The sequence below is a fragment of the Bufo gargarizans genome, chromosome 4 (assembly GCF_014858855.1).
Source record: "Bufo gargarizans isolate SCDJY-AF-19 chromosome 4, ASM1485885v1, whole genome shotgun sequence".
In the NCBI taxonomy this organism is placed as follows: Eukaryota; Metazoa; Chordata; class Amphibia; order Anura; family Bufonidae; genus Bufo; species Bufo gargarizans.
The window spans coordinates 216,036,826-216,060,154 of record NC_058083.1 but is presented as its reverse complement, the minus strand read 5'-3'; the positions used below and the strand labels follow the sequence as shown (position 1 = coordinate 216,060,154).

Here is a 23,329-nt window from a genome sequence, read left to right as displayed (position 1 = left end):
TTTCATAGAAGGAGGAAGAAGTATTCTCCTTCTTTTGGCAAACTTGGCGCCACCTGCCTGCATGAAAATTTCAAGGATCTAGATCAGGCATGCTAAACCTGCGGCCCTCCAGTTGTTGCAAAACTACAACTCCCAGCATGCCTGAACAGCCTATAGCTATCAGCCTACAGCAGGGCATTATGGGAGTTGTAGTTTTACAACAGATGGAGGGCCGCAGGTTGAGCATGCCTGATCTAGATCATCCTCCCTGGGCACAAAAGGATCATCCGGAAGGTTGAAGGAAAGATATTCCCTTATCCTTGCTTAGTGTTTTCCCTAACATACACTAAAGGACTAAACAGTCCTATTTGCCTTTATTAGGCCCAGGGCTGTAACAATTTCCCAGTCAGCCGAAACAGACAAGGACAGACCAAAAGGATCCCCCTCCCTTTGTCAGCACTGAGATCTACACTGATAGCAGTGCAAAAGGGTTAAATAGTTCTCTCCAGATTTAGCGCTGGAAAATGGCTATCAAACACAGGTGTCGGCATCCCTGTGCGATCACCATCACATGTTAGCTGGAGTGCAGGAAACTGACCCATTTCCACGATGTACAAGTATGTGACAATGCCGGAAGGGGTTAAGCAAATGTTAGGCAAGGTAATCCTCAAACATAAGGTCCTTCAGGGATACAGGCAGCAGAAAAAAGAAATAAATTAAATTGTTTCAGACCATTGTTAACCAGCTCCTGACTCCCTCATTGCTTCTCTAGCAGTACAGCAACATTGGTGACTGTAGGATACAGGTGGAGGTCCTACTGGCAGCATTTTTACCTAGTTTAAACTTTAAGGATGTATTAAGCAATACTAACAAGCTTCATTTATGAACTGGAGGGAGTGGAGTTAACTTGTATACGCTATGTACAGGCCTCTTAAACACTTCCATACACAGTGGGCTGAACAGACATGTCCATCCCTGATGACACTATAACAGACCATCCAGCTAGTTAATCAACCCTCATTTTATAAATAGTTGAAAGTAAAATCAGCAAAAAGAAGACTATGTGAATTTTAATAGAAAAATAGAAAATGTAGGGTGCCTTCACGAGGCATTTTTTGTTGTATAAATTTCTTCAACTAAAAATTAGTTCCATTCATTCGAATGGGAATTGCAGAAACCCATGTGCTTGCTGCCAAGCAAGCCCTTTCAGATCAAATGAACCAATTATTAGTTCCGTACATTTTCTGCAACAAAATCTGCCACGTATGAAGGCCCCTTTATAGTAATAAAGTATCACAATGTACAGACATAATACGTGAAATTAGTGAAAACTTTTAGCAGCAATGATCATAGGAATATTTCTTCATAATTTCAGGTGGTTTTATCTTCAAGCAGCAAATTCCTGGAAATCAGCTGGAGCTTCTGTTTGGTCTCCCAGTGTTCCAGAGTAGAGGTAGGAAAGTATGGTGACATTTTCAAATTGTTAAACTCCTATAGGAGGCAGAAAGTACCAATAAAGATGCAGAGCCACAGTACTATACCAATAAAGATGCAGAGCCACAGTACTATACCAATAAAGATTTAGTCCCACAGTACTATACCAATAAAGATTTAGTCCCACAGTACTATACCAATAAAGATTTAGTCCCACAGTACTATACCAATAAAGATTTAGTCCCACAGTACTATACCAATAAAGATTTAGTCCCACAGTACTATACCAATAAAGATTCAGTCCCACAGTACTATACCAATAAAGATTCAGTCCCACAGAAGTGAATGGAGTAGTGGTCACACGTGCACTACTGCTCCATTCAGACAGCAGACCCAAGAACCCCTTGTTCTTGTGTATGGAATAATTTTTATGGAATCCTTTAAGGGGAACCTGTGACATTGAAAATGCAGATGGAAACAGCAGGCAGTATTTTATAGAGCAGGAGGAGATAAGCAGATTGATATATAGATTTGTGAGAGAGAAAAAAATCTGTATACGGTAGCTTTGTATTTCATGCATTTAAATCTCTGCTCTTTCTAGGCTTTGGAATACAGTGGCAGGTCTTGCTGTGCATGCTCAGATAGCTGTCAATGCCCAATGGAGTCCTAAGATTGACAGATAGGACTGCATGTAAGATGACAGGTTCTATTTATCCCCTCAAAGAGGAATGATATTTATATCTGCCATGAGCAGGTGCTAGTTGCTGCATCATGACTGATATACTAGTTATGACAATCTTGTGGGCACTGCATAACATTCCCTAAAGACCGTGGCACAAGTTTCAGGTGTAATGTCAAGCTGGGCTCCCACGCAATTGGCAGGATCAGAGCTAGCATGGAGGTCTGATCTAAGGTCTGCTTCACATGGGGGCATATTAACATGGACGTCTGCTTCACATGGGGGCTTAATAACATGGAGGTCTGCTTTACCTGGGGACTTATTAATATGGAGGTCTGATTGGAGGTCTCAAACATTGGGGGTCTGATCTGACGTCCAATTCGTGGTCTTACACAAATTGGGCATCTGATCTAAGGTTTGATTGGTGGTCTGATTTGAGGTCTGAATAGGGGCCTTATTACCATTGGGGGTCTATTTGAGGTCTGATTAACATTGGGGGCCTGTTCTGAGAATTGATTAACATTGGGGGTCTGAGTGGGGCTCTGAGCTTATGTCTAACATTGGAGGTCTGATTGTGGGTCTGAGCTGAGCTCTGATGAAAAATACTTTTTTCTTATTTTCCTCCTCTAAAACCTAGTTGCGTCTTATGGGCAGATATGTCTTAGGCCTCTTGCACATGACCGCATGGCTTTTTCAGTATTTTGCGGTCCGCAAAAAATACGGATGACGTCCATGTGCATTCTGTTTTTTGCAGAACGGAACAGCTTGCCCCTGATAGAACAGTACTATCCTTGTCCATTATGCGGACAATAATCGGACATGTTCTATCTTTGAATGGAACGGAAAAACGGAAACGGAAGGCATACAGAGTACCTTCTGCTTTTTTTGCGTATCCACTGAAATGAATGGTTCCGTATATGGAACGCAAAAAAACTGAATGAAAACGAAAAAAAAAAAAAAAAAAAGAGGCTAGAGGCTTTATAGTGTGAAAAATATGGTAAATAAAAAAATGTAAATGAGCAATTGGAGCACCAGGAGGCGGGGCTGAATCGTTTGAGCACTGCCATGTAACACCCCCTGTGCTCTGCACACTCCCCCTCCCTTTGATTGACAGGGCTAGACATCAGGCTGAGGGCAGAGCCCTGTCCAACAGCTGTGTGCTAGCATGTAAATATCATATCACTATGTACTATAGCTTCACCACACTGAGATCTGCTCAGAAAGCTAATGTGCATATTACTGCTTTATTCACAGACACAAGATTTTGGCAGAAAAATGGCATGGCACATGTTAAAGGGGTTGTGCTGCCATTAATATTGATGACCTATCTTCAGTATAGGTCACCAATATCTGATCAGCTGTGAGACAAGGAGGCAGCACTCCATGCGAGCACCACTTCCTCGTCATTACACTACGCTGTCCTGTGGAGCAGTGACGTAGTGTAATTACAAGTACTCACCCCATTCACTTTAATGGAGCGGGTACTTGTATTACACTGTGCTTCCGAGACGAAGTGCAGTGTAATGAAGAGGAAGCAGTGCTCACGTGGAGCGGCGCTTTCTCTTCTAACAGCTGATCGGCAGGGGTCCTGAGGGTAGGTCATCAATATAAACAGCTGCACAACCCCTTTAAATCATAGGTGACTGTACAGTGCATAATAATTTTGCATATACCTTACGCACCTTCTTCATACTCTTTTGTTTGTTTCTCAACATTTGTAACTGCAGTTCATCCAAATTGGACTTCAACCAACTGTGGGCTTCCTTAAGATTAACTGTGACCTGTAAGTGAATAAAGAGAGGTAGATTTAGGCCTGGGCTACATTGCAACTTTTGTAGCACATTTAGGCTACTTTCACACTAGCGTTCGGGGCTCCGCTTGTGAGTTCCGTTTGAAGGCTCTCACAAGCGGCCCCCGAATGGATCCGTCCAGCCCTAATGCATTCTGAGTGGATGCAGATCCGGGTGATCCTTTCGGGTGTCCTCCTGGCCGTGCGGAGGCAAACTGATCCGTCCAGACTTACAATGTAAGTCAATGGGGACGGATCCGTTTGAAGTTGACACAATATGGCTCAATTTTCAAACTGATCCGTCCCCCATTGGCTTTCAATGTAAAGTCAAAACGGATCCGTTTGCATTATCATGGTAATGCAAACGGATCCGTTCTGAACGGATCTAAGCGTTTGCATTATAGGTGCGGATCCGTCTGTGCAGATACCAGACGGATCCGCACCTAAACGCAGGAGTGAAAGTAGCCTAAATGCTGTAGAATTTACCTATTATCTAGAGTAAGCAAGAAAATGTGAGACAACCTGACGTATAAAGACATTTTGGTGGTCCTTTGCGATAGGAAATAATAAATGCTACATGCATTCATAGTTTCATATAAAGCCTTTCCAGAAAAGAATAGACACACATATCATACAAGATGTAATTAATAAAGCCAATAAGGTTTTACCTGTTCAGACTGTTGATTGGCATCTCTTAAACTTTCTGTGTCTAACTTCCCTTTTAGCAGCTCCTGAACTCTGCATTCCAGTTCCTAAGAAGAAGAACATCATGTAAACCACAGGGTAGATTTTGTTTTAAAAAAATCAGTTTTTTTTTTATTTTTATCATACAAAACAAACATACAATGAAATTATAGCATTAAACAATATCCTCCTTTGTACATTATAAGATTGTTGTATCTTCTTTACATGTAAAGTATACAATTGACCCTTTGTTTGGGATCTTACTAATCCCAATTCTTTTAGTAGAACAGTTTGTTCTTACTGACAGTAAGAACAAACCTGAACAACCTCTCCCCCTAGCAGCCTCTTCCCTAATCTTTTTTTTACAGATCCTTTCATGGTACGGAGTATCAGAATGAAATAAAGACATATCTTCAAGTGTAAACTGGCGTTTCATTTTTTATATCCTAATGGTATAGTACACCCTGCTGTATAAATGATTTAGTGCTTTAAAATGTAATCATTTTCAGTTTTACCTGATAAGAACTCCCACAAATGTGCACTACTTTCCTATTCTGCAGCCTCTTCTCACAGCATTGTCGTGTGCAGCCGTCTCCTCTGTATTATAAACAAGAGACGGGAGAGCACCCTGAGTGTCTGGGCTCGGGCAGAAAGTGGAGGGGGGAGGGCTGCTTTAGATGGTGATATCTCCTGAATGGTAGCGGCTAGAAACATGCAACTGGTCTTGTTTGGAAAGCTGACATTCCAGGCTAGATATCGAGTCGGGAATAATCGCGGGTAAAATCTACTTTTACTTTCACTTTCATCTTCATTCACAGCATTCCGATTTCTATCAGTGATATCTTCCCCTGTACTGAACGTATTGCTGTCATTTTCTAAAAGCTTGGAATGTCAGCGTTCAGCCAATACAAAGCCCATATCTCTAGCTGGTACCAAACCAGAGATATGAGCAGTTAAAACTGTCAATGTGGAGGAGAATGGGGGAGCAGCTGCAGAGATGACAGGAGTTGCAGAAGTTGAGAAAAATATATGGAAGCGTGTGTGACATAATCATCAATATAGTGACCCACATAATAAAACTACGTTATTTTTACCACACAGGGAGAGCCGTAAAAAAAAAAATCAGCAAAATAATGTAAAAATTGCATTTTTTTTATCTGTCCCCCTAAAAATAAATTTATAAAAGTTATTTAATAAACTATATATACCCCAAAATGGTTCCTAAAAAAAACTTTTAATGTGACTATTAAGAGGCTAAAACAAATGCTTACTGATTTCATGTAATTGCAGGGCTTGTTGCTGTATGTGAGAGGTTACACACTGCTCTGGGGTAGTGGGGGAGGTTATCTGCATTCTGATTGGTCCTGCTAGTTCATGTGAGGAGAGCAAGGGCTTATGGGAAGTGAGGGAAATACAGGGTGGCCTCAAGGATAGGGCAAAGATCACCACAGGAAATGCAGCAGAGGCCATCTTAGGAAGATGCTGAAATAGAGGCACAGAGAAATAGGGTTGCTAAGGGCTGAATACAGACATCAGAAAGGTAAAATTAACTGAAAAATAAAGCTTCATGAATATTTTCCCTTCAGTATCACATATGTTAGGAATTTCATTTTGATAGTGAAAGTTAACTTTAAGTCCCCCCCCCCCCCCCCTGCCCTGTAGATCCTCCTTTAGCTACCAGGTGGCGAGACAAAATGGTTGAACAATCTGTTGTATTTCTTAAGAAAGAAGATGTCTTAAGCCTGTATTAGACCTAGTGATCATACAGGAGATTGTCAGGAGGCAAGAGTTTCTTCCCGGCCATCTCCTGCTTGCTACCGGAGGAGACCGCTGCTATTACATGCTATTGTTATGCCATCACTCGTCCTCATGTTGTCTAGTTATTTGCCGGCAACAGATCGTGATTAGGGCTCATGCACACAAACGTCTGCCGGCCATGCCCGTATTGTAGCCTGCAAACAGTGGGTCCGCAATATATGGGCAGAGGCCGTTTGTGCAGTGCATCACAGATGTGGCTTGAATGGGTCCGCAATCACGGAGGCACGTGGAACGGAGGCACGGAACTCCACAGAAGCACTAGGGAGAGCTTCTATGGGGTTTCTGTCCGTGCCTCCGCACCACAAAAAAGTTGTGCATGCGCAAAAATTTTTGCGGTGCGGACCATCGGATGTGGATCGCGAACCCCATTAAGTGAATGGGTCCTGCCTCCACATACGACGGCCCTACGGTCGGTGCCGCAGTATGGGCCAGGTCGGGATACATTTGTGTGCATGAGCCCTTAGACAGCATGATCTGCCGCTGTCAAATAGTGATCTTTTAGCATGCCGAAAGATCATGATTGCCTGATAAACTAGTGTTTGATTGTTCATCGGGTAATCAACTTTGTTTAGTTGTGAAACGATGTATTTTGCAGAGGTGGTTACAACCAGAGGTACCCACGCTACAGAATATTGTAGAGGAATTAAAGAACCTTTTCCACTTGGAACGTATAAACACATTAAGAATAAAAGACAAAAAAACAAAGACTCTATAAAAAAAATGGAGGAAGTTTATTATCGCATACATGTTAGAAAATGAAATACAGACAGGTATGGGTCCATTCTCACTAACGGACTGGTATTTAACTGAACAACTGAAGGGTAAACTGGGTAAACTATTGCTGTGTCCACCGAATGTGTAAGGGTACCGCCTCGACACCCACTGCAGTATATGTGAAGATAATGTTATACTCTATATTAACGTGGCATTCTTAGCAAATGACCTGAGTCAAATTGCAATGTATTGTGAGATACCCTAGAAAAATAAGAGTTGTTTTTATTCTCTGTATGTTTGTGTTCTTGTATTGTTGGGGTCTACGCACCCCCTTGTATGTGAAAAAAGAACATGGAAAAAAGATGTTGAAATAAAGATTATATTTAAAAAGAAGAAAAGCAGGCAGGGGGTTTGTTTTTAACTTGGAGATACTTTATTGCAAAGGCTGTATTACACTGGCAAATTTTCTGCCAGATGATCGCTAATAAGTGTTCGTATCTGTTTGTATCTGGCAGTCTAAGGGTACTTTCGCACTTACGTTAAAGTTTTCTGGTATTGAGTTCCGTCCTAGGGGCTCAATACTGGAAAGAAACTGATTAGTTTTATCCTAACGCATTCTGAATGGAGAGCAATCCGTGTATTTTGACCTTCAGTCTCATAATAGAACAAAAATAGTTGGGGCGTGACCGACACTGTCAGGCCCCAGATATTTTTGACCAATTCTCCCACCGCCCTCCAGAGGTTTCTGCTATGCGAGCACTCCCATAATCCATGGAATAAGTCAGTAAATCCCGTCCACACTTTGGACAATTTGTCAGTCTGTCGGGCTTATCGGGTGAGGGGGTATGTTGAATCCAAATATAGCCCTATGTATTATTCTTAGTTGCGTGTCCCTCCAAACCTCATTTATAATATGCTTCCTTAATCTCATCCAGCCTTGGCACATCATTTGAGATCCATTTTCAATTCCCAGTCGTTCTTCCCATTTTTTGTACCCAGCTACCCTGTCTGTTTGGGAATCTGCCTCTTTTAGTCTGGAGTACAATTGCGAGACAGAGTCCCCCGCCCCCCAGATCCAATATTTTATCTAGAGTGTTTCGGCTAATTTATTTGTGGACAACCACCAAATTCGACATAATGGCCTTCCTAACTTGGGCATATTGTATAGTCTGAAAGGGTCTCAAGGAAAATCTGGCTATCAGCTCCTCTTCCTTAAGCCATCTAGGTTCTTGATCATGTAAAAGATGCTTCACCAAGAGTATACCCTTCGTTCTCCATTCTAAGAAAAGGCTATTTGTCTGTCCCAATTTAAACTCTGCGTTATTCCATAACAGTAAGTGTTTCGACACCCTAAAAGTGAGCCAATATCGCTTACGCAAAATCCTCCAGGCCGCTATGGTATCTTTTATTATGATGGATTGTTTTATCCAAAAGGGAATGGTAGATAGTCTTGAATGCAACAACGCCACCAGCAACCAGGGGGCACAAAACTCCCTTTTCAAGGATAGCGCCGAGTAATGACTCGTCCCATAGATCCAGTCAGCTACGTGCCTCGCCATACAAGCGAGGTTGTACCCCCTGATGTCTGGGAAGTCATTGCCACATCTTTCTTTAGCAGCCATCAATTTACATAATGATATTCTGGGCCGTTTACCGTGCCACAGGAATGTAGTAAAGGCTTTATTAAGTTTCTGCACATCCTGGTGTTTTAATAGTAAAGGAATTGTTTGTAAGGGGTAGCTGCTTTTCTTTTTGATTGTATCTAACCATTCCAAGTGAAGAACTTTTTTTTTGTGTGGTCTTTCACTATATCCATAGATGGAACGGCTGGCTTGAACCAAAATTGGGGACGTTTACTGAGAATTGAGGATATTACACTTGTTATTCGAAAGGGTCTATTAAAACTTTATAATTCCATCTTTAATGAAACATGGATAGAAACCCATTTAAAGATACTACACCACGCAATATATGCTTATGACCTGCCCAATAGACCTGTCAGGTTTACTGAATGCCGAAATGCTCTCACACTGTCTTAGATCTTTATCGTAGCCTGTGGGCCTGTCTGAATCTAAAGAACTTTTGGAAACAGGTGGAGAAGTTCATTGGGACGGTGAGCAGGTTTAGTGGGTCCATTAATCCATCTATTGTTGTTATGAATTCGAATACTCCCTCAATACAGGAGTAAAAATACCTGTGATTCCAAACGTTGGCCATATAATCATTATGGTGGCTAAAATGTGTAAACTACAATTCTTAAAGATAAAATTTGAATTATGTGCTATAAATCTGTCCAAGCTATTGCTCCATTCTTTAGACATGTCAACGAGAGCTCCCATACAATAATTATGCACTTGCAAGTACTGAAGGAAAATAGACCCCTGTAGCCCGCATTTACATGACAGCTCAGATAATGTGGCCCATCTATTGAAAAAGATCACCAATCACCTTGATGCCTTTTCCCCCAAATGCCTAAACAATACACTCTCGGTGCCTGGTGGAAACGCAGGATTATGGTAAAGAGGCAGGTGCTTGGAGACCTGATAAGATAGGTTAAAGAGTTTCCTTATAACTTTCTAAGTATTAATCGTACCTTGAAATACCAAGGATCGCTTTATGAATACCGGTAGAAAGGGTAGTTTATTTTGTAACAGGGCCATAAGATCCCATTGCTTGCCAAGGCTAGCTCAAGAAGTAAATTGGAATAATAATAGGATTTTTTGTGCTTAACTGTAAAATCCTTTTCTCACCGAGTTCATTGGACACAGAAGACCATGGGTATAGCTGCTGACACTAGGAGGTGACACTAAGCAAAAAAAAAAGAAAAAAGTGTTAGCTCCTCCTCTCAGCTATACCCCTCCTGCAGACACTAAACTAACCAGTTTGTACAAAAGCAGTAGGAGCAGCCAGGAGAAGCCAATAGAAAATAATAAAAAGGAAAAAAAACTGAGATGGGTCATCATCAAGAACCAGAAGGACCCATCTAGGAGAACCAGCAATGTACATACAGAGTGGGAGCTGTGTCCCCCAATGAACTCAGCTAGAAACGGATTTTACAGGTAAGCACAACAAATCCTATGTTCTTGCTTGTATCATTGGGGGACACAGAAGACCATGGGACGTTAAAGAGCAGTACCATGGGGAGGGAACAAGAACAGAACAAATCCAAGGCCGGTCATAAGGGCCCGCACAGAAATGCGGGGGAAAGACACACCAGGAACCCTGAAAAGGGACAGGAAGACCCATTCCCCGGAAGGCCAGCCAGAAAGCGGCTGAATACGCAGAGGCTCCGGCTGGGCAGAAGAAAGAACAGCCCAGGGAATATAAGTCACGGCTTAGGAGACTTCAGAAGAAGTGTAGAGCACTCAGAATATTCACAAGATGGACAAGAATGAAGACAAATCAGTCACCAGAAGCAACAGAGCGATTGCGGAAGATACAGGAGAGAAATAAGTAGCCTGGATCCAAAAGACTGCTAAGGAGTGATGCCCATGGATCAAAACCCCAGGAAAAAAACAAAAACACACTCAGTTGAATACTGAATGGAAGAAGACGAACTGAAATTGGCATCTGGATATCAAAGGCCAAAGAACTGCAGATGTGACAAAACTTGCCCCCCATGGGGGAAGAAGTAGGGATGCCCAAAGGCGAAGGCCCCACACACCATAACGGACTGACAAAAGAGAAGAACACTCCAGCTGGACCATGACGAACAAGCCAGGGCTAGAGAACCTGGAAATCAGCATGAGAATGGCCCACAAGAAAAAATTCTTGAGGGAGTGAAGAAACCCAAAAAGGTAACCAGGCAGTGGAACTGACCCAAAACTGACAAAAAAAAATTGGAGAGTAACCTGACAGGGAAAGTGTGTCCTCCGGGATCAAAAACGTCCCCTTCAGACCTACAGCTAAGGGGGGTTTCTTCATAAGAATTATCCCCCAGGAAAACTCCAATGTGGTAAGCAGAGGCATGTAGAGGAGGACCTTAAATTCCAGAACAAGAGATACTCCATGGAAGGCTGCCTGAACTGGCAGACCTAATCGGAAGCTGCCCAGAAAAAAAATGGTAACAGAACCCACACTATCCGCGCAGGCACCCCACAGCAGAAAGGGGGCATACGAGAACCCAATGGCTATGAACACTGGCCGAGCAGGCAGTAACAGTATGTGGGGGAGTGCAACTACTCGCCCTGCGGAAGGGGAGAAGTTGAAGCAGCCGACGCGGCTTAGTAGAAACCCAGCACTTGGTGACAACAAGGGCAGTACGACCGCTCGACCCGGTGAGGGGAACCATGTAGACAACTCACATATGCAAACTGAATAAGTGCATATCCAAACTCCACAAGGAGGGAACGCTGATACTGTCACCATAGTAGATTGTAGAGGCAATGAGGTACATGTAAAGGGAACAAGGCGCTAAGCCAGCACCATAGAAATCGGTAGGTTATACCAGGTACAGAAAACGTACTAATGCCCAGCAGAAGTGAGCACACCCCTCAGCCTCACGTAAAAATTCCCCCTGGAAAGATTCACGCAGTAGTTGCCACGAAACCGGAGTAGCCAGAATATCTATGGGCAGCGCAAAGACTGCTTCACAGGGGGGAGGAGATAGCAACAACTATGGCCTCTAGGGTCAGAGGAGACTCCACCTGAAAATGAGGACAACAGCAATAGCCATCAAGAATTGGTGCTAGCGCAACACTCCACATGAGAAGGTAGAAAACTTGCAATCAGAGCAGATGTTACACCTACGGAAGGAGTGTGGATGCCGGGCGTGCCAATAACAATCAACCAAATGAGATTGCTCCTCAACAGGGACTCAAGGCACGAGAAAAGATATGAGGTATGCCAACAGCTTGTTAGAGCTACTGTCACGCTTTGGTGTGGGAGGGAAACACCACACCGAGCATAAGAGGGAAGGGGGGGACAGGGAATCAAGCCTGAGAACTAGGGAAGGAAAATAGACACCTCCTTGTGAAAACCCTAACCAAAATCCTAGCTGACTACCAGTATGAACAGACCCCCAAAGGTAGGCGAGTTCATACGCAGGAATACCTAGAGTACTATCAAGCCCTATAGGAACCCTGGTACTAATGGCAGGGACAAGACTACCTTTTCCCCCAAAAGGAAGGACGAACAGGAGTCTCCTTCAGGCCTAATACAAACAATAGGGAAATGCAACACACAGAACTCAAAAGGGGAAAGGAAAGACTTGACTTCAAAAGGAGTAATGGAAGCATTAGGAACTTAGCCAAGATCCAACCACAATCTATCCAAAGGTCCAAACAGAAGCTATAAACCGTACAGCATTGTGTAGAAGCAACTAAAAATAGAGAAGGTTAAATGCCCCTAATAGCCACACCTGGGGAAAGGTGTGGCAAGCACCAGAAACAACACAGACGTCATTTGATCCAAACGGAAAACATGTCAGATCAAACCACGTGTTGCCAGTCTAACCGATCTCCTGCCACATGTCGCTGGAACGTCAGTAACAGCTACAGGCCGACCTGGAAGACAGAGGCTGACACGTCGGCGCCAGACACCAATCCAAACTAAGACTACCTGAGGAAGAGGGTAGTGTGAAGAATTCACAGTATCCAGCAGTAGTGCCAGAATACCACCTATGATGGGGGATAAGGCGATTGTAGGTACCATGTCTAGCTTGTAGGCAACAAATAGAGTAGTCGCGGTAGACAATGTTGAAGCAATTACTCCACCCAAAAAAGACGGATAATGTAATAGGAGGAACAGTTTCCAGTGGTAGTGGAATTACTCCGCTACCGTCAATGGGGGGAGGGTAATGCTACAGGATCTATAGCACACAATTGTGGTGCAACTAATCCCCTAGGACAGGACAGGACAGATGATATCACCAGTGGTAGTGCAATTACTCTATAGAATAAGGGTAATGCTACAGAATGTACAGCACCCAGAGTAAGTGCAAATACTCCCACAACGGAAGGAGGGTAATGCTACCGGAACCATAGGATACAGTGGTAGTGCAACTACGCCGCCTCTGGAAGGAGGGTAACGCTACTGGATGTACGGTATCCAGTGGTGGTGTAAATATTCCGTCCATGGAAAAAGGGCAATGCTACCGGACGTATAGCAACCAACGGGATGTAAACACTCCGCCAATAAAAGATTACTCTGCCCATGGAAAGAGGATAATGCTACGGCCTGTACAGCACTCAGTGGAAGTGCAATTATTCCGCCTAAGGAAGAAGGGCGATACTACAGGCCGTACAGTGGGGGTGCAATTACTCCTCCTATGGAAGGAGGGTAATGGCACGGGCTATACAGTATCCAGTGGCAGTGCTATTATGCTGCCTATGGAAGGAGGATAATGCAATGGGCTGTACAGTATCCCGTGGTAGAGCAATTACACCGCCTAGGAAGGAGGGTAGCGCTACAGGCTGTATGGTATCCAGTGCAAGGACAATTATTCTGCCTATGGAAGTAGGGTAATACTACAGGCTGTAAGGTATCAAGTGCAAGGCCCAATTACTCCGCCTTTGGAAGGAGGGTAATGCTACAAGGCTGTACAGCAGCCAGTGGTAGTGCAAGTACTCTGCCTATGGAAGGAGGGAAATGCTACAGGCTGTACAGCATCCAGTGCAAGGGCAATTACTCCGTCTATGGAAGGAGAGTATGCTACAGAATGTACAAGGTCCAGTGGTGAGTGCACATATTCCGCCTAAGGAGGGAAGGGAATGTGACAGGACTCATGGAATTCAGTGGTAGTGTAACTACTCCGCCTATAGAAGGAGGGTAAACTACAGGGAGTGAGGTATCCAGCGGTAGTGCCAGGATTCCGCTTACGCTATAGGATGTATGTATCCAGCGGTAGGGTATAGCAATTCTGCCCACAGAATGGCGTAGGAACTAGGTCCAGAAGGACCAGATATCTCCAAGGGTTAATAATATATATATATATATATATATATTTTTTTTTTTTACATACAGCTCAATTCTAACAAAACAGAGCTAGGGGAACTGAACCCATATACAGTACGTCTGTACTAATGACCAGCACTGTAAGCCTCAGCAGAGAGCCCAGTAAGCACTTTCCTCAGCACAGTAGTACTGAGGCAAGGAAGGGGTTAAGCAGAAGGCAGGGGTGGAGCTTATTGGGCAACTGGTGGGGCAAAGGCATGGGCGCAAAAATTTTGCGCTCTAAAAATACAGATCCTGCCCCCGAAATACGCTGGGAGATGCGGACTAGTAGGCCGCAGACCCGGGGCGTTGTGTACAGGCTGCGCTGACCGGAAGAACTTCTGGTTGGGGCGGCGATGTAGGGAGGGAGCAGAGTGAACTGAGAAACAAGGAGGCCAAGAGCAGAGTAGAAAAGCGGCCGCCAAAGGAGACATGCGATTGCCAGGACTGGCTTGCAGGGCGTGGATGGGGCAGGGGAACGGAGGTGGGATCGAGGCGGTGAGTCACCAGATACAGGGGCCAAGGTCTAGAAGAAACATATATTACTGTGTTCACTTAGCGAACACAGGAGAAGGGGGGCTTAGGCACAGGGGGGCCAGCAGGGTAGGTAGGTAATATACTTACCCAGATGGTTTCTGCCCACCCTGATTCCAGCAGTGTCACCTTCCTCAGTGTTCTCCCCCTTGGGAGGGCGGCTACACCGGTAACAGGGGGGACTTCCAGAAGTAGTAGCCAAGGTGACACTGTAGCTGGCGGGTAACAGTGGATTTGAGATCCACTGTTCCTCCTTGTCTTCCAGAGGTGGGGAATGAGCAGCAGGCTTGAGGACCCACTGGTCTCCCCCCTCAAGTGTAGGAAAAACAGGTGGTGAGAGCCCACCTGAAGCCCGAACCTGAAAAATAAAACAAAAAGGAAAAAACTTTGGCAGACCTGCAGAAAAAAGGTCTGCCTCCTACGGACACTAAGCTAAAACTGATTACCTCAGTGTCTGCAGGAGGGGTATAACTGAGAGGAGGAGCTAACACTTTTTTTTGCTTAGTGTCGCCGCCTAGTGGCAGCAGCTATAATCATGGTCTTCTGTGTCCTCCAATGATATGAACGAGAAAATAAGTATTATTAGTCCAGTCTAGGATATGACTGTTTATGCAAGTCAGATTATATCCAAGTATATCCCGAAAATTTACCCACCCATGTTCTCATCTAATTTTTAAAGGGAACCTGTCACTGGGATTTTGTATATAGAGCTGAGGGCATGGGTTGCTAGATGGCCGCTAGCACATCCGCAATATCCAATCCCCATAGCTCTCTGTGCTTTTATTGTGCAAAAAAACAGATTTAATACATATGCAAATTAACCTGAGATGAATCCTGTCCCTGAGATGAGTCAGGGACAGGACTCATCTCAGGTTCATTTGCATATGAATCAAATCGTTTTTTTTTACACAATAAAAGCACACAGAGCTATGGGGACTGGGTATTGCGGATGTGCTAGCGGCCACCTAGCAACCCATGTCCTCAGCTCTATACACAACATCCTGGTAATAGGTTCCCTTTAACTTATGGAGCGAGATTCTTGGCAGAGTTCCTTTTCAAATAAATCTAATGCAGCTCGATTCCAAGTGTTGAATATCAGCATGTGTGACAAGAAGAGGGATGGTTTGTAGAGGATATAGAAATTTAGATATACGGTACATAACATCTTAATCAGATGGTACCTTCCCAGAATAGAGAGGGGCAACATCTGCTATCTGTCTAAATACCCCTGAATGTGGTAACCTGCCAATTTTAATACCCAAATATATAAATGTGAGTTTTGGCCACTGTGATAGGCAAATCCTGTTTGATGGGATGTTAGGTGCCTCCTATTTGTTGTCAAGGCGAGGAGCTCACATTTCGTGACATTCATTTTATACCCCGAATAAGTCACGAACAAGGAGAGGGTGTCAAATATGTCATGTATGTGTTCCTGAGGCTTCGCAAAAAATAATACTATCGTCGTCTGTGAACAGAGCAGCCTTGATCTAATGTTTACCTATTGATATGCCCTCAAACAGATCCGATTCACAGAGGTTTCACAGGTTCCAGTGCTAGAGTGAACAACAACGGCAATAGGGGCATCCTTAGCGAGTACCCTTTTGCATAACAAAAGGGGATGAGAGAAAACCCTGTGTATACACATGGGTTTCATGTGTATTATACAGTTTAGAAATAAATACCATACTCTAAAAGCTCCTGTGAAACCAATTCTGTCCACGACCAAGTCCAACCACCACTACAGAATGTTATCAAAAACTTTCTCTGCGTCCAGTGCAAGGAGGGCAGGAGAGTCTGTGTGGGCAGAGAGTGGACCTGGTGAAGCACTGTCGGAACTGTTCTACTATTCATTACAGCTGATCTGCCCTGGACAAAACCTTCTGTGCTGGAGCTGTAAGTTGTGGCTAGAACTGTTCTAAGTGACCAGCCAGTATCTAAGATAATAGTTTAGTATCAACATATATCAATGAGATGATGTTAAAAAAAAAAATTGTTATGAATACTAGGTAGATATATTCTCTAAAGATGATATCACATGATATAAAAATATCTCCCGATAACTTGCCGAGGCCTTGCTACAAATCCTTTGTTCTCCCCCTGGGAGAAACAGGTTGCAGGGAGCCACCTGATGAGCTCTTTCTAGCTTATGTTTGTTCTCCAAGCCCAGGGCTTCTGGCAGTTCCATCTGACAAATGGATTTTAAGCCTTGGGGTTAACTGTACAGGGAGGCCCACAAGTCTAATATTATTTTGCCTACAGTGATTCTCGAAATCCTCCAGGCGATCTCTCAAGACTGCATTAGAACAAGACTGAGGCTGGGGAAGGTTCCACAGGTGTGGAAGACCTACTGTGTAGTACCAGTGCCAAAGACCTCACACCCAAAAGACCTCAGCAGCTACAGGCCGGTAGCACTGACCTCACACTTGATGAAGACCCTCGAGAGGCTGGTTCTCAACCATCTTCGCCCTCCTGGTGAGGTCTTCATTGGATCCACTGCAGTTTGACTACCAGCCTGGCATCGGGGTGGATGATGCCATCATCTACCTTCTACACCGAGCTCTAACTCACCTGGAGAGGCCTAAAAGCACTGAGGATCATTTTTTTTTCTCTCCAGTGCTTTTAACACCATCCAACCGGGACTTCTGAGGGACAAGCTGGAGATGGCAGGAGTGGACCACCACATGTCACATTGGATACTTGACTACCTCACAGAACGCCCACAGTTTGTTAAATCTCAGGGTTGTGTCTCTGACAAGCTGATCTGCAGTACGGGGGCACCACAGGGAACTTTGCTGGCACCGTTCCTCTTCACCCTCTACACTGCAGACTTCTCCATCAACTCCCCAGGCTGCCACCTACAGAAGTTCTCTGATGACTCTGCCAAAGTCGGCCTTATCACAGGTGAGGGCGACTCAGAGTACAGACAGGGGACACAGGATTTTGTGGACTGGTGTCAGCGGAACCAGCTTCAGATCAACGCGGGCAAAACCAAGGAACTGGTGGTGGATTTCCGCAGACACAGGCCCTCTGCTTTGGTTCCGGTGAACATAGAGGGAACAGACATTGAGGTGGTGGACTCTTATAAGTACTTGGGTGTTCACCTGAACAACAAACTGGACTGGAGCCATAACACTGATGCTCTTTTCAAAAAGGGTCAGGGCAGACTATCTGTTGAGGAGGCTGAGGTCCTTTGGAGTGCAGGGGATGCTCTTAAAGACCTTCTTTGACTCAGTGGTGGCATCAGCCATATTCTATAGTGTGGTTTGTTGGGGAGAAGCTTATCGGTGGCTGAGAGACAGAGATTAGATTAGCTCATTAAGAAGGCCAGCTCTGTCCTAGGTTGTCCCCTTGATTCAGTGCAGGAGGTGGGTGACAGAAGAACTTTAGCAAAATTAACATCACTTTTAGACAATGTCTCCCACCCAATGCACGAAGTTGTTGTGGAGCTGGAGAGCTCCTTCAGTGACAAACTGCTGCATCCTAGGTGCACGAAGGAACGTTATCGGAGGTCCTTCATCCCACCAACGGTTAGGATTTTTATCCACCACTGTTCCTAGAAACCCAGTAGTGAATTTTTTAAGTAAATTCTGTGTTATGTTTTTCTTGTATTTTACTCTTTAATTTCTAATTACTCTTATTTTTGCTCCTGTTGTGATTGCTTCTGTTATGCCAAAATTTCTTCTTCTTCTTCACTCTCTTTTATAAGATCTCTAATGCAGGCATTTGCTTGGGATGCATCATCATTCATAAAGGAAACCCGCTGTTCCAACTCATCAAGCTGTGAGTCATGCTGGGCCAGTTCCTCATGTAGCTGCTATAAAGAGGCCAATAGTGTATTCTACAAAGTTTCTTTTATATCAGGGGCTAGCCTTTTTGCCACTTCTATGGCAAGCAATTTGTGATCAATAGCCAGGTCAGGATTAATGACACCTCTATTTTCCTCCGGCTGTACATGCCTGGCCGGACTCGGGAATCAGCGTCTAGCTGGTCAGGCTGGGCGGGAGGACGCCATCTTGCTTAACATGTGTTTTAATGCTCCTGGAGATACATCAGCTCTGAAGAAGGTCAATGAACTAAGATGCCGGGTGGGGTAAGGAGCTTCTTAGCACCCTGAGGCTCCTCAAATGCGCAGGTATGAGGAAGTGTACTTAATTTTGTGGGGTAAGGGAGAGGAGTGGTCTCTCAAACCTCCCTAGATCCTATAAGGGAGTTTTTATATCTAAGATTTTAATAAATAATTTATTACCTTACACCTTTGCTCCAACATCTGTCTGGATGTCAACTCTTCCTCCAACTGACTCTGAAGGTTTGATTCCTTTGCGCCCTGTGTTGTGGCTGTATCAATCTCTTTGCGTATACTGTCAACTTCATTCAGAAATTCTTGAATATGCTTACACTAGAGAAGAAACAGTAACTTACTCTTGGTCCATCTCATCTAGTGTGGACAAGATGTCTGTTTTACCCTTTATTTAATGACCATCGCCCCCTTTCTCACCTGTTCATTATTGTTCTTCTCATAAGATTCCTTCATGTTCTTCATATGCTTCAGCTCGGCCTCTAGATCCTGAAAAATTATTACACAAAGATTTAGATTCACCCCAAAATACATTTTCCAATGAAGGACCTTTTGCAAAAAGTCTTTAAAAAATAAATAAATCATTTTTGCATCAGTAGGTCCTACTGAGACCTATGTGCATATATGACTACAAACAAAGTCATATTGCCCCTACCTCTTGCTAAACTAAAACGTAGGAAACAGATGGCGGGTTGTGTGTTTGCATGAACATAAGTTTTTTTTATTTTTGTTACTAGGGAGACACATAGTTACTGCAGACCACAACTGGCAGTCTTAAAGGGACAATTGTACTAATGGCCCCAAAGTGTTTAGACTAAAGAAAAAAAAGGGCCCAGCCCTGCTGCTTCTGCTCTCTTGTGGATTGCAAGTGTGATGTCCCCTCCATCTTTACATGAACCATTGCAGACATTCACTGGCCTCAGTGGCCACTTGGTGACATGTCTGTCATGATGGATGGAACGTCACACTTCCTGTTAACAGAGAACTGGAGTGGGAACAGAGCAAGAGTGAATAGGTACAGTTTCGTTCAAAATAATAGACGTAAGACATCACTAAGCTGATCAATCACTGTTTTTGGTAGAAATTATATTTCTACATGGCAAATAATTTACTAGCAGGTGTAGTAGAGTAATAGAAATCCAACAGACCCAACAGTCATAACATGCATGCTGCTGATTCTCTATAATTCAATCACTAATTGAAAGGGGCATGTTCGGGGGGCGTGGTCTGGCTGCCGAGGCGCGCGGATGTAGGGTGCTGCAGCTCCGGAGATAGCACTTCAACCAGCGACTTATATAGCAACGATACCCATGGTGAACACACCAAAACCGGACAGAAAAGGCACCGAACCTTCCCTGACCATGACCGGGAAAAAAAGAAAGGTGCAGAAGCACCCGCAACTGACGAAGTTCTACTTCACAAGGGAGGCGGGAAGATTCCAAGATGGCGCCGGAGAGGAGGATGCCGTTGACAGCGACAAAGAAGAAGACGCCCGCTCAGCTAGTCGCCCAGAGCCTGCGGAAGAGCTGGCCACAGCGAAATCCCCAAGACCTGCACCCGGAATCAGAGATTCAGCTACTGGGCTGGAAGGAGCTGGTGATGCAGCAGCGGCAGGCCGATCACATGGGGAAACGGCGCCAGCGGAGACAGGGGAATCCCCCCACTCTACTCCTATGAAAGGAGCTCCTGAGGCAGTAATCGCCAGCGCAGGTACTCTGGGTTCCAAGGATGACTTGCGGGCTACGGGGGAGGCAGAATTCTTAGCACTGCCAGTCGCTAATATAGCCCTGACAGACACTGCCATGAGAGACATGTTACTGGTACAGAGACGCTCTCTTTTGCATGACATGCGTTTGATAGTGGCCCCCATGAGAAGGGAGGTGGAGGAGATTGGGGCCAGAACAGACCATCTAGAACGAAAATTTGGAGAGTTTGCAGGCTCCCATAACGACCTTATTGATGCTCATTACACATTAGAGGCTGAGGTGGAGGTTCTAAAAAACAAAATGGCGGATCTGGAAGACCGTAGCAGACGCAATAATATCAAGCTAAGGGGCATCCCAGAGACTGTGGTGGCCAAAGATATTCCTCTATATGTCAAAGAGTTGATTAGATGTGCTCTACCTCACTGCAAAGAGGGGGACTTAGAGATCGACCGGGCACACAGAGTCCCACGTCCCAGACATCTGGACGAATCCGTGCCAAGGGATGTTCTTGCCAGAGTTCACTTTTATACTGTTAAAGAGCAGCTGATGTCCTCCGCCAGGAAAAATGGTGGTCTGCCTGCACCGTATCACAAAATAGCCTTATATGCTGACCTGTCGGCTGCTACACTCAGGCATAGAAGGGCCCTGATACCCATCACGTCTGCTTTACAAAAAGCTAAAATTCAGTATAGGTGGGGGTTCCCAGTGCGCCTGCTAATTCACCATATGGGAGAACTGTTTGCTGTTAAAACAGTGGAAGAGGGGAAGAAAATTCTCCAGAGCTGGGATATTCCTATTGATCCCCAGATGGAACAGCGTCGGGGGCATCCCGAAAAAATCCGAAAAGATTGGGACATTGTTAGTTGAAGTGATTCACCGGAGGGTGGCTTAATCTTCAGTGCTACAGGCCGGAGCGGTGTTCTGCAGAAGCGGGATTTTACCAAGGCTTCAGACGGGACTTTGATACCCCAAGTTATTTAGGTTCGACGAGAGCCTGTTGGTTCTCACGAGTACACCTACAGTTATGTTTTTGGTTATGTATTATTTTTGTTACTTTGTCTTTACATTATTATGTGAAGCTATGTCCATGATTGGCGCTAAACTTATGCCTGTAATATGCTCCACCATCTTCGTGCTATGGATGCAGGCGCGCTGGCTGGGAGGCGTCTTGCACCTTCTGTATAGTTTAATGTGCGACTTTTATTCCTTACGTTTCAAATTGCTTTACTATGGTAATATCCTTTGCAAGTATTAATGCTAATGGTTTGAATAGCCCAATGCGTAGATCGCATTTGTGGAGGGAGGCCAGATCTCTTAATTGTGACATATTAGGAGTACAAGAAACTCACTTACTAGAGAAAGATGCCAACAGATTACAAAACACTCAGTTTCCCCACATCTTTCAAGCCCATTCTAACTCCAAAACTAGAGGAGTGCTGATAGCTATAAAAAATACCTTGGCATTCACGATGTTAGAACATATAAGTGACTCGGCAGGACGATATGTACTACTGGTATGCACCTTGAACAACTCCCCCTTCACTCTGGTATCAATATACGCTCCTAATAAGGGCCAAGCTAGATACGTGAAAAAAATATTAAAAATGGCTCATAAGAAAAAGAAGGGACAATTATTGATATTTGGAGACTTTAATTTGACCACAGATCCTGAAATGGACTCGACGTCCTCCTCTTGTAGGTCAGTTCAGTCCTTGAGTGATGCTATTTGGAAGGCGGAGTTGTTCGACGCATGGCGTATCAAACATCCTGCAGACAGGGAGTTTACGTTCCATTCAGGGGTACACAACGTATATTCCCGTATAGATATGTTTTGGGTGGATAGGACGACTTTATCTAAAGTGACAGAGGCGGAGATAGGGCAGATTAAGTGGTCTGATCATGCTGCTATTACACTGAAACTCTCAGAGGACAACAACTACGCCCCAAAGTATCTTTGGAGGAGCAATCCTATACTATTATCGTGTCCACAGCATGGTCAGCGCATTGAATCAGACCTGAAAGAATTCTTCCTTATTAACAAGATGGATGATACTAACCCGGTGACGCTGTGGAACGCCCACAAGGCGTGTATTAGAGGGTCATTCATACAACAGGGGGCGGTGAGGAAAAGGAAACTAGAGGAGGCCATGTCACAAATGCTCACAAAATTGAAACTATTAGAAGATAGGAATAAAAGCGACCCCTCACTCCCCAATGCAGAGGCACTAAAACAAATCAGGCTCGATATAAGGAACCATATGTTGGATTCTTATGAGAAAAGTCTTAGGAAAACCAAGGCACGTTATTATTCCCAGGGGAATAAGGCGGGGAAACTTTTGGCAGCTAGCCTAAAAGCAAAAAGAACTAAAAGTAGGATACATTACCTCCTGCATCCCAAAACACAAACCAAATTATATTCCCCACAGGATATAGCGGAAGGCTTTCAGACGTACTACTATGAGTTATACAATCTGCGGAACTCCATACCTGCTCCCCCAGTCTTGACAGACATGGTGAGGAGATATCTCAGTTCCCTAGATTTACCCACTCTAACTAAAAATCAACTCCAAGTCCTTAATACTCCAATAACTGAAGAGGAGATTGAGAAAGTAATAAGGTCCTTGCCCCAGGATAAAGCTCCCGGTCCGGACGGTTTTGCAAGTCACTATTATAAAAAGTTTTCGCATATATTGAGCCCCTTCCTGAGAGATTTTTGCCAATCTGCTTTGTCCTCCGGGAATTTCCCTGAAGAAAATTTACAGGCGACTATTATTACACTACCTAAACCAGGTAAACCTGCGGACAGACCGCAGAATTTTAGGCCCATATCTTTATTAAATCAAGACGTAAAAATATACGCCAAGCTCTTGGCTCTTAGGATTGCTACAATACTTCCCTCTATAATCCATAAGGACCAGACAGGTTTTGTACCGGCTCGCCAGTCTTATTTTAACACTAGAAGAATGTTGGGCATTTTTCATCAA

At 44.3% G+C, this 23,329-nt stretch overlaps 1 protein-coding gene across 5 annotated transcripts in view; it reads right to left on the bottom strand.

The window, feature by feature from the left end:
• Window positions 1-251: 251 nt before the first annotated feature.
• The window catches only part of CCDC150 (coiled-coil domain containing 150), a 96,606-nt gene continuing 73,528 nt past the window's right edge, over window positions 252-23,329 (bottom strand). For 3 of the 5 annotated variants that reach the window (XM_044291859.1, XM_044291860.1, XM_044291864.1), the window contains 5 exons: window positions 19,060-19,128; window positions 18,811-18,960; window positions 4,550-4,633; window positions 3,766-3,873; window positions 252-1,470 (listed from right to left, as the gene is read on the bottom strand). In XM_044291859.1, coding sequence (XP_044147794.1) covers window positions 1,351-1,470; window positions 3,766-3,873; window positions 4,550-4,633; window positions 18,811-18,960; window positions 19,060-19,128 — 531 coding nt within the window. In that variant the 3' untranslated portion in view covers window positions 252-1,350. Of the gene's footprint in view, window positions 1,471-3,765; window positions 3,874-4,549; window positions 4,634-18,810; window positions 18,961-19,059; window positions 19,129-23,329 lie in introns of those variants that run through there. The other 2 variants (XM_044291862.1, XM_044291863.1) reach the window with 2 other exon arrangements.